General features: G+C 28.6%; 1 protein-coding gene across 1 annotated transcript; it reads right to left on the bottom strand.

Annotated features, from left to right (window-relative positions):
- Positions 1–10,954: 10,954 nt before the first annotated feature.
- On the bottom strand, positions 10,955–12,157 carry LOC110688719 (auxin-responsive protein SAUR50-like). The gene has a single exon (XM_021865480.1). The coding sequence runs from the start codon at positions 11,932–11,934 to the stop codon at positions 11,614–11,616; it is 321 nt and encodes a 106-aa protein (XP_021721172.1). The 5' UTR covers positions 11,935–12,157; the 3' UTR covers positions 10,955–11,613.
- Positions 12,158–12,558: the final 401 nt, after the last annotated feature.

Below are 12,558 nucleotides of genomic sequence, written 5' to 3'. Positions count from 1 at the left end.
AGGCGTAGCACCAACTTTAACAATCAAAATAATGGAAAGTTGGCAACTCAAAATCACCCCTTCCTAGGTTTTATCCCTTCGAATCAGAGAGTTTTTGACAAATTTCTTCGTGTTTTGTACGGCCAGCCCATGGCTCAATACACCACTACGACTTCCACGGTTTTCGATATTTCATGCAACTTGTAGCTTTCTCATTGCAATTTGCAATTGGGCTTTGTTATTATACTTCAAGTAAATATAAATATCTCAAGAGGCCAACGCTCTTGAAAATACCAAGCACAGTATATGTATATGTGATGACCAAATTAACATCTAGCCAAGTATGTTTTCTTATTTAAATATTTTTTTTACTACATAATGTTTCTTGTAGTCCAATATCATGAAATGTATTGAAAGAAGTTTTTTGGTTGACAATGAATAATACTTCATCCAATTTCATTTTAATGCAACACTTTGACTTTTACATATTTATATACTTATATTTGACTAAATTTGATGGTTTAAGGAAAAAATATAGTTATGTGGGATCTTATTAGATTCGTCTAGGTTTATTAATAAAAAAATATTGATATCATATTAATGATTTTTACTTTTACATATTAGTTATAAAAGATATTAATGATTGAAATGATAATGCATTGACAAGCGGCATATAATGAGAAGTGTTGCATTTAAAAAAAAAAGTAATGATATATGTAGCCCTTAGAGCTATGTATAAACATTAAATATACTTCCCGAAATGGAAGTAAGTTGGGGATTTATGACAAAATCACGCGTAAATCTGTGTAATTAATGTCAATTTTTCCTAAATCTTTCCCTTTTGAACTTCTTATACATAACCCTTAAAAAAACACACACGTGAAGTATAAGTCCTTGTTTAGTTCGGCTTATATTTGCTTATCTGATTTTATCTGGGCTGCTTCGCTGCTTAAGGGGCGTAGCGAGTCTCTGGTCTGATCTGTTCTGATCTGATCTAAATTGAATGTCAGATTTGACCAAACTTTGACCTTAAATATACGATAATCTATACAGAAAAAATATATCAAATGGAGTATTGTTAGATTCGTGATAATGTGTATTTTATTAATATGTGGTTTTTTTTAAAAAAATTCATTAAAGAGATTTAGCGATAAAAAAACTGTACATAAAACGATGATCTGATCTGAACTTATTTTTTCTGATGTGATCTGAACTTATTTTTTCTAATCTGATTTGATCTAAATAAGGTGAACTAAAATAATGCAACACTTTAGTTTTTACACGATTCATATACTCATCTTTGACTTAATTTTATGGTCCAAGGAAAAATATAGTTGTGTGTTATGTTATTAGATTCATATTGGTTTAATAATAAAAAAATATTAATATCAAATATTAATGATTTTTACTTTTACATATTAATTATAAAAGATATTAATAATTGAAATGATAATGCATTGACAAGCATATAATGAGAAGTGTTGCATTTAAAAAAAAACACACATGCATGAAGTATAAGACCATTTGAAGTGTTTTGAGTATTTATGATTCTAACAATTCCTCAACTAATTATTTGATTATTGAATTCTATGAGTTGTTTAATAATTAGTTAAAACTGTACAACAATTGAATAGCAATTTTTCATCTCAATTTCCATACCTAATACCCTTTGGATAGTCCACTCCACAACTATCTTCTTGGCCCAATTTGTTTACCCTAGCCCATTAATTAATTTTGGCTTGTTTCTTACTTCCAGTAGTTAATGGCTAAGGTCAATCTCAGCTAGCAGTAGCTGAGGTCGCCCCCACAATTGAACATTTAATGTAATAAAAATGAATCTTTTCTAACTGGACATATTTTACAATAATTTTGTATTTCTAATTAATCAAGTGTTCATTTTCATGCAGTATAATGTTCATTGTTATAAAATAAATATTCATTTTCATATCGTATGGTGTTCATTCTTAAAAAAATAAGTGTTATGAGTATTTTATTTTTTATTAATACAATTTTTTGTGTTTGTTCAGTTGTATAAAGTGTTCGTTTTTATAACAAAGGATGTTCAATAGCATTAATAATGTTAGACATTAGCATTTTGTTCATTATTAAAAAAAAAAAAAAAACATATTGTTGATTTATTTAATTGGTATTAAATCATATAGCTCAATTGTGTGATATCCGTTCAAGAGAATTGAATAAATCAAGGTATTTAACTTGAAGCTTACAAAAATGTTGATGAATAAACAATAACATCATAGGTTTGTTTTTATTTACAACTGAAATGTTCAGTTATATATTATTAAATGTACAAATTTTTTTGTTCCAGCTTCATAGTCTCTTATTAACTCTTATATTATAAATGTTCATTTTTATATAATGCAATGTTCAGAAATTAATGTTCTTTGTCTAGTAAATGTTCATTTTTTTCTATTAGATGTTCATTTGCTGAGCGCGACCTCAACCAAAAATTTGCGTCTTACTTCATTTGGCTTAATAATCGTAAATTATCACGTACGTATAACTTTTGTTAATTAATATAATATTCCTACAACTTAACCCAATCTGAACTCTGATACCATGTAAATTAAATACGATCAAGTAACTTTTGTTAATTAATACTTCCTCTGTTTATTTTTAGTTGACACGATTCTTTAGTCACGTTTTCCAATGCACTTATTCAATTATTAATATCTTTAATTATCAATAAGAAAAAATTATGAAAAATTAATAATTTAAAAGTATATAATGTGACGAATCTAACAAGATCCCACATGACTATATTTTTCATTACGTAAAAGCACAAAAAACGGTCAAAGGGAGGTGCGTGAATAGCTAAAGTCAAAACGTGTCAACTAAATAGGGGTAGTATAATATTTCTACACTCAACCCAACCTGGACTCTAGTTCCATGTTTAATACAGGTTTTGACTGCACCTGCAAACTAAGAGAGAGAGAGAGAGAGAGAGAGAGAGTGTGTGTGTGTGTCCACTTCACAAGTCTAAAGAAAATTTCATCCCAAAACCATGGGTAATAGGAGAAGTAGCTCGTTTAGCCTTATAAAGGCCCCATTTGTTTTGACGTAAAATGTGTTTCATGGAAATGATTTTTCCATTTTTTTTTTCCATTTTCCTTTGTTTGGTTTGTTAAAGGGCGGAAAACAATTTTTCTAAGGGCGGAAAATTTCATCCTTAATGATGGAAAACATTTTCCTTCTCAAACACAAGGGAAGCCTTATTTTCTTCTCTTCTCCTTACCTCCTTTTTTTACTTCCCTCTCATTTATCCTTACATTTTCACTCCTATTCTTTATTTTTCTTGAACTCTTCTTGTATGCAACCAAACAAAGGAAAACAAATTTGCAATTGTGCTTTTCCTTGAAAATTCCTTGAAAATATGTTTTCCATTAAAACAGGTTTTCCATTGAAAATGTTTTACATTAAACCAAACGGGGCCAAAGTGATTAATTCTTTTTTGTTTCAACCAATATGGAACACTTACATGTGGTGATAATTGGGAGGTCTATTATTCAACACTTCTTCTCACATGTAAAATCTCTTTTTAACTTTGTCTCATGTGATTATTTGGGCTAGAGTGTTTCTTCAATATATTTCACATATGTGACATATCTCAAGGAAGTTATAACACAAACCATGTGACATATCTCAAGGAAGCCATAACACAAATTGTTTGGTGGTTATTTACCATAGTCGTGTTGTTAACTTTACTTGAACGTATATTTTTCATTAATTACTACTCATTATCATCTTCCTTCCCTTGCATTGCAACAACCCGCTCCACCACCAGCCAAATTACCACTCCATCAACTTCATTGACATCAATCCTTTCTTCATTTCTCTTTCTCCTTAGTCCTTACACCACTTGCTTACAATGCAAAGCCACGTGAGTCACCACACCCCCACACCACTTAGCCGCAACCTCATACATATTTTTACAGCGTAAACTTCTTTAACCTACTCATGCCTTTTTATGAGATTTTGGTGGCCTAAGGGCAAAATGGGCCCTAATTAACTAATCCTTAAAAACATTAATTAATAATAGTAAAAAAATTATTCGGGTATGAAGTAAAATTTTCGCAATACTTTTTTTAGATACGATACTATTTTTTTAAATACAATAACAATTGTATATACAAACCATAAATTACGCAATACTTTACAAAGTATAGTAAAATTTTACAAGTAAATTAACGTTTTTCCAAAAAAAAAAAAAAAAAAAAAAATCTTCTAATCAACATTATCACAATCTAATACCAATTCATTTATTATTGTTAATCTCATCGATCTTATACAACTAATACAAGTATCAATTAATCTATTTCTCTTAATTAATCCAAAAAAAAAATTTAAATTTCTGATTTTAAAAAATTGAGTAACTGGACATTACTAAAAACAAAAATTTGACGAAGATAAAAAAAAAAAAAAAAAAAAAAAACCTTCTGAATGATTAAATTCCTCCGTTTCAAAATTAGAACCCTATTTCTCTTTATTATCTGAGTAATAAATGTTAGAAATAGGCGTTTATTTATGAAATGAAGGGAGTAATATATTAAAACTAATTAACAAACTATGGGCATGTTCACATTTATTGAACTGAGCTGAATTGAACTTAACTTAACTGAACTGATTGGAGCTGAATTGAACTAAACTGAACTGATGATTACAGCTGAAATGAATATTTTATGGGAGAAGGAAATTAGGAGTTGAAGTGAACTGAACTGAATAGAACTGAACTGAACTGATTAGAGCTTAACTGAATTGAAATTAAGGTGAAATGAACATACCCTATATCTTTTTTTTGAAAGATTGACAAACTATATCTAACAATTAGATAATTCATATCATTTCATTGAATGACTAAAATTAAATATTTAGGGTACTTTCATGTAAATTAAATAATTCAATATTAATTTTGTGAAAAATTAATAAACAACATTTGAAAACAAAAAAAATTAAATTAAATTGAAGAGCTTATCAATGATTTAGGATAATTGCTACAGTTGAAACCCGATGAGAATTGAAGCTAGAGAAGAACGTTTATATGATTTATTTATTTTTAACTATTATTATTAATTTCTAAGCCACAACATATTGTATTTTGCAAATAATTAAATTAAAAAAAATAAATAAATATACACATATTACAATATGAGTGGAGTTTATTTGTTTCTTTTTCAATCAATCATGTTACTTGTTTGTGCTACAGTTGCTTGCATGTTGCTCAATTTTTTGTTCTCTAATGGTAAGCATGTAGCTAGAAACTTTATTTATATTGCAAGCGAGTCTTTATAATTGAACCATTGGAGATGTTTTAAAAGTAATGATGGAGAATTGGAGATAAATAGAAGCAAAAGGAAGATTATACAGTTTTTCTTCTTCCTCTTCTTTTTTTTTTTTTTTTTTTTTTGAGATTCAAGATTATACGGATGAAATTGATATAAAGGGAAACTAGATTAACCTCGTGCAATGCACGATTTTAAAATAAGAATTGAATTATAGACATTTAACACGTACTCAAAGAAAATAACTTTCTCATCATTTTTCCTAACTAAATTTTAATTAAATATGAATATACAATTCCCAAAAGTGCATAATTTTCATATTTAATTAAGACATTTCAATTAAATTATATTATTAACTATAACTTTAAAAATTCAAATGAAATATATTTTCAAAGCTATGTTAAATAGGGTAGCTTAAAAAGGAAAAAAAAATATATGACATCATCCTTCCATTTTGAAGGGAAAAATTAAATAAAAAAGTGATACGTAGGCAATTATGACATCAGCGGGAAAAAATTTAATAACAACTTGATATGTGTCTAAGATATAGATTATAACGGTTGTTATTTTAGTATTAATTATAGATTATAGATGTTGGAATATTAAACTGCCAAAATTGAATGTGATTATTTCTACGAGAAGATTTACTATAGGTAGAAGTAGGTTTGATTATGCATTTATGTATGTAGCGTATTACTGTGAAAATTTTAAGCTAGAGGCGGTGTTACCATGCTTGATACATACAACAAACGCGGAAAGAACATGTAGCTAATTTGTAAAGAACGTACATCTATTTTGTAAAGAACATATATCAATTTTGTAAAGAACAACTAAATGTTATTACTTTTTATTTATCTAAAGAACATCTGTAATATTAACAAAGAACATCTTGTCAAAAAAAAATATTAATAAAGAACATGATAATATTTGTAATAAACATTATTTATATATACCCACCATAATTTACAACAAAATTCAAAGAACATTTCGCAATAAGCAACGAAATTTTTTTTTTCAAATAAAAGTATATTACACTTGCAATAAAAGAATATGTAAATATGTTCTTTTCACTCTTTTTTTGGTAAAAATATGTTCCTTTTACTTTAGGTATGTGTTCATTACAATTTAATAATATATTCTTTTCACTATAGATGTATGTTCTTTACATTTGTATAATATGTTCTTTCCGCGAGAAACGTATGTACAATACAGGCACCTATAGGAACCACGCGCTCGTATTACTGTACACAATTTTTTTTTTGGGGGGGGCTTGCATTAAGAAATCCGGGCTTCAAATTTGGGGCCCTTTGCATCAAAAAAAAAAAAATTGGGGCCCTAGGCGGTCGCCCCGACTGCCTTGGGTCAGATACGACCATGCCTACTCTCTCTTTCAAACTTCTTCTTCTTTTTCTCTGCTTATCCCTTTATTTTTTTCTTCCATAGCTGCCCGCAACCTTTTGCTAAAGGATCATCTCAACCAATAGTTTAAGCTAAACGCCGAAACCCATGATCGATTTATATCTCTATCACACCCCTCACATGGTTTGGGCTTGAAGTGTAGATGCGACATGAAACTTTTTATACCCAACACGAATATTCCACTTGAAAGTGAGGGTGGATGAGATTTGAGCTTGTGACTTGTATGTAATGTTGGCTCTAATACCATGTTAAGGGATCATCATGGTTAAAGCCCATGATCGATTTATATTCTATATCACTCCATATTCCCCCACACTTACTATAACCCCAAACTAATACTTTAGCAACTTAGGAAATATAACTAATAATACTCCTTAATGGAAATTCATACAAAAATTAGAAAATTGAGAGAGGGAGAATTAGTTTTAGTGAGGAGAGAGGGTGGTTATACAAAAAATTCAGAGTATATTATGCTTAATTGGGCTTGTATTTGCTACCGAGAGAGGATTTGTTTTTAAGTACCCTTATTATTTAATCAAAGTGGGCGATATTTATTAATTGCCCTTTTAATATTAAATTAAAGGGCAAAATTAATTTCACGCTCTTTGATTTGAAATAAGTGTGATATCTTACTTGCCCTCTTTGATAAGAAATTAATAAGGCAACTAAGATGAGCCCTAGTTGATAGTCCCGAGGGCGTTGGATAAGCTAGTTAAAAGTAGAAAGATTAAATTTTAACTTATCCTTCTTGATTAATATATGCCGCCCTCTTTGCTTAGTTTTCTTGAATTGAAACTCACATTAAGGTTATTGTTCGATTACTAATTACAGGGTATGCACCTTAGGAGAGAACTGGGCGTAGCTTCTAAAACAATACTCCGTAGGTCCCAATATAGAAAACCCAAAATTGTAAGGTTAATACGTAGAAAACCCCAATTGGTCAATACTAAATTAAGTAAATTCATAATTTTAACATTGTCACGAGACTTGTAATTTTGAAATCCACCTAGTAAATAGGTAACGAAGTAAGTGACAATTTAAAAATGGATTGAGGCAGAGTAGTAGGAGTAATAAATTTTCATGGCAATGTCCCTGTTCTAAGCCTTGACCATTGGTAACCCCAACTAACCCAACTACCTTCCATGAAAATGTACAAAGCGGTTAAATTGTGTCCTGTCAAAGTACGGTTCGTGATTAAAGGACTACTTGTACCAGGTGTTGGACCATCAAAGCATATACTCCCTCCGTTTCAAAAAGAATGACCCATTTGGCCAAAACTTTGTTCCAAAAAGAATGATCAATTTGCATTAAAACACCACCAATTTGCAACAATATTTGTGCAAAATTAGCTTCCCCATATAAAAATTTGATTTTCCATGTTATTTTATTACTTTCTCTCTCTATTTTTTTACAAACCCCATGTAAATTTATCTTTCCAATATACTTTTACTTCTTTTTACTTAACTTCCTTAATACCCGCGTAATCAACCCAAATGAGTCGTTCTTTTTAGGACAGAGGGAGTAATATAAGGTTAACCATACATTTTGAACCATATACTATACAATTAATTAATTAAATTATTATTACTAATTGATGATAATTGACATTTTCTTCACCACACTTTTTGACAAGTGGAGGTTTTAATGCTTACTTCAATGCTAATTTCTACCTTCCATTTTGACTCATAATTAAACATTACGTACAAATCGTATACATTTTATAAATAGAACCAAATTTTACAGGTGAGAGTGCATTACATTACAACATGACGTGCAACAATGTTATTTAGGACAAACATCATCCCAAAGACTTTTTACCATACCCCTCTATTTAAGGACGTCTCCACATGTCACGATAACATTTCTAACTCTTTCTCTTGTGACTTGTAGGTACATGTCATATACAACTCCGTATAGGTTACATCCCTAATTCCCTATCTTAATGGCCTAAATTAGAATTGACCTAACTTTTACCAATTCGAGTAAAAAATTGGTATGAAAATAATAATAATATTACCTCCGTTACATATTAGTTGCAACTTTGGGGTATTATTTGTGAGACATAAAATATTCCAAAGTTGCAAATAATATGTAACGGAGGTAGTAATAATAATAATAATAAACAAACAATAATGTAAACATGTATCAATGTAAACATAAAATGACTTAAAATCTTAGGTTATGTTTAGCTCACTTGATTTGAACTAAATTTTTTAATAAGATATAAACTTTTTATGATTTAATCTGATTATAAATATTTTTAGATTCAACTAAAATATGACCTTAATGTATATTAATTCTTTATATCATATCAGATGTCATTAAATTTATATTAATGTGAATTATCAAAATATATTTGTCACTATCAACTAAAGTTGTGGAGCTTTTAAGTAAGTATATATACTCATTCAATCCTTTTTGTTAATATTTGTTTATCTCTTGTTTAGAATTTTCAGAGAGTCCTATATACATATGTTAATGGTAAAGATATTAATAATAAAAAGTAGTATTGTAAAAGCATGTCATATTCATCTCAATTACTAGTTTTCAAATTATTTAACTTTGATAATTTATGTAAGGGTAATGCTATATGTACACTAAGGGATATATATATAAACATTAAATACACTCTTGAAAATTATAGAAAATTATAAATTTATGACAAAAATACGCATAAATCAGTATAATTAGTGTTTATAATTTTTTTATTTTTTTTTACGATTTTCAAGTGTAAATTTAATGCTTATATATAGCCCTAAGGGTTATGTATAACATTTTCCTTTTGTAATATTAACTTTTTTCTTAAAAAAAATAATGACGTTATATGAAGCTGGTATAAAAATTAATAAAAAAATTTCCGGTTACAATTACACAATATTCATCTCCTTGTTTAATTATAGACTAGAATACTGAATATTCCCACCAATTCCATCAATACGTAGTCCATGTCCAACATTACGTGGTGTAGCACATACAATAAAACAGAAATTCAAAGATTCCACCTTTATCTTTCCGTCTTTGAAAGGATGGCCTCACAATGTCCCATACATAATATTCCCTCTATTTTCGTTTATTATACTAATTTCACACTTGTAAATTCATTACTCCTTATTTCTATCACTATTACTTTATATATATTTAATTAACATTTAGTAAAAATAAAAGTGTAGAAAAAAAAAATTAAAGCAAATTTAATAAGATTTTACATCTATTCAAAATAATAATAATAATAATAATAAGATCTCACATGATTACAAATTAGGTCCTGTTCTTTTCACCTTAAAAAAAACGATCTTGCTAACGGGCTCCCGGGGGCGTTAGATAAGGATAAATTATATTGGTTGAAATGGTATTAAGTTAGGAATTCATGACACAATTACGCGTCGTTCGGTGTAATTAATGTTAATTTTACTCCAATATTTGCACTTTAATTCTCTTATCTAACGCCCCGGAGGTGCTCATTAGCTTTTGCCTAAAAAAAATAATATTAAGTACAAATAATTTCAGTTCAGTAAAAATAAGTTCAGTTCAGTAAAATTAATTTCAATTCAATAAAAATAATTTCAATTCAGTAAAAATAAATTCAGCTTAGTAAAATTCAGTTTTCTTAAAGAAGAATTATAATAGAAAATCAGTAAAAATAATTTAAGTTCAGTAAAAATAATTAAAGTTCAGTAAAATTAAGCTAAGTTCAGTTTAAATAAGTTCAGTTCAGTAAAAATAATTTCAATTCAGCAAAATTAAAGTGAATCAAAAATATATATTTTCTGATGAATAAAAATCAACAAAAGTAAATTATATAGAGTATGAATTATGTAAAAATCAACATTTTGAGAGTACATATCTTACAAAATTTCACACAATAATATACACTTTTCCCCGTTGTTTTTACTTTAGCTATTTCACAAATTAGGCCAAGTAAAAATAAACATTGGAAATATGCATTTCCTTAAATTACCAATAAAATAAAAAGTCAAGAAATCTAACAAATATTTAAATTTAACAAAAACAAGTACATAATTATATAACTATATAAGAAATTATTGAAAATTGTTTCTTTAAAAAAAAATTACCGTTGATAAAGAGAGCAAGCACAACAAGGAGTATTTCCTATATTCTTTTTTTTAGGAAAGTATTTCGTACTGAGTATATATATATATACAGAATAATTGAAAGATTATTATATACACCCGAATATACCGTACACAAATGAGTATTTGTTCTCATTTTGATGATTGCTATTCTTTCTTTCTTTTTTATTTTTTTTAAGGAAGGAAATGATTGTTATTCATTTTACCATTAAATGAAGAGTTAAAACTAACCTAAAGTTAGTTGGTTATACGGTACACCCGAATGTATATAACAAATTTTAGAATAATCAGGAGAATTTGACATGTATTCCAAAAAATAACAACCTAATAAAATAATTAATGATTGATGAAAGAATATGCAAAAGGCAAAAGAGATTAAGCTAAAGAACAAAGAACAAGAGATTAATAATCAAGTACTAATCATAATAACTAATTAATGTGATTAACATAACTTTCCTTGATAAATCCTCTCACAGGGCAACATACAACAAGCGCCAGCCACCGTGAGAAAGAAATTGTACAAAAACTAATTAAAATTTGCCCCCATAACAATTTCCCATCTAAATATACAAATTATCCCTCTAAATTAAAACCCATGAAAAACCAAAAATAATCTCCAAATGGGTTCCTAAACTCTTCATCATAATCAGTCAGAATAATAATAATAATAATAATAATAATAATAATAATAATAATAATAATAATAATAATAATAATAATAATAATAATAATAATTACCTCCCTCCTTAAATCTCCGAAAAAACGAACCAAAAACCGTTAATTATTTAGTAGTCCTAAAATGTGGCCGATGGAGATAGTAACAATAATTAACGCAACAGCATCGAAGTGAGAGACTCGAAAGCGTGCTCATCACAAGGGATTGTAAGACCCATCTCATGACAAAACCCAAATTCTTCTTCAGATTGATGAAGTAAGCTCTGAAATTCTGGCCTGCTTAACAATGAAATTGGAACAATGTATCTTGTTCTGTTGATTCCAACGTAAACTGCGAAATGACCTTTTGGTACATCTTCTGGGTACTCATTTTCTTGTTGGTAACCTTGTTTTTTGCCTAAGCTTGAACATCTCTTTAGTATTTGCTTCAATACTGCTGTTTGTGGCAATTTTGCTGATTTTTTGATTGCCATTTTAATCTTTGTTTATGATTTTTGAGTAATTTTTTTGTGGATTTTTTTTTTCTTGAATTTTCTAGAGTAGTATTGTGGAGGAAGAGAGAGAGAGAGAGAGAGAGAGAATGAGTGTGGTGAGGGTGAGTGTTGTGAAAAATGAGCAGGTTAGGAGGGGATTTTATAACGAGGAACAAACCAGAGAGAGACAGGAAACTTCTTCTTCAGAAAAAAAATATATATATATATATATTAAAAAATCGTAATACGGAGTAAAATAAATAAATAAAAAAAAAAAAAGAAAAAAAGAAAGGGTCAGTTTTTTAAAGGAACGATACCTCTTGGCTGTTGGCCTGTTGCTCGTCAATCCATTTCAGTTAAATTTAAAGGCGTGTGACACCGTGTGACTGTAGTTACTGGAGTTACTTGGTCAAGGATCTGTTCTGTTCAATTTATTTATATTTAGTTTAGCTTCAATAAATTCAATTTAGTTCAGTTTAGTTTAGCTCCAATAAATCCACTTTAGTTCAGTTCAATTTATATTTTAATTTCCTTATCTCATTAAATATTCAGTTCACTTCAATTTAGTTTAGTTCAGCTCCAATAAATTCAGTTCAGTTCAGTTCAGTCGATCAAAACAGGCCA

The sequence above is a fragment of the Chenopodium quinoa genome, unplaced genomic scaffold (assembly GCF_001683475.1).
Source record: "Chenopodium quinoa cultivar QQ74 unplaced genomic scaffold, ASM168347v1, whole genome shotgun sequence".
Lineage (NCBI taxonomy): Eukaryota > Viridiplantae > Streptophyta > Magnoliopsida > Caryophyllales > Amaranthaceae > Chenopodium > Chenopodium quinoa.
Note: the sequence above shows the minus strand (reverse complement) of the source record. Positions and strands in the feature narration are given on the sequence as shown.

Coding starts and splice junctions, on each gene's coding strand:
- LOC110688719 (XM_021865480.1), bottom strand. CDS start 11,934: ATGGCAATCAAAAAATCAGCAAAATTGCCACAAACAGCAGTATTGAAG.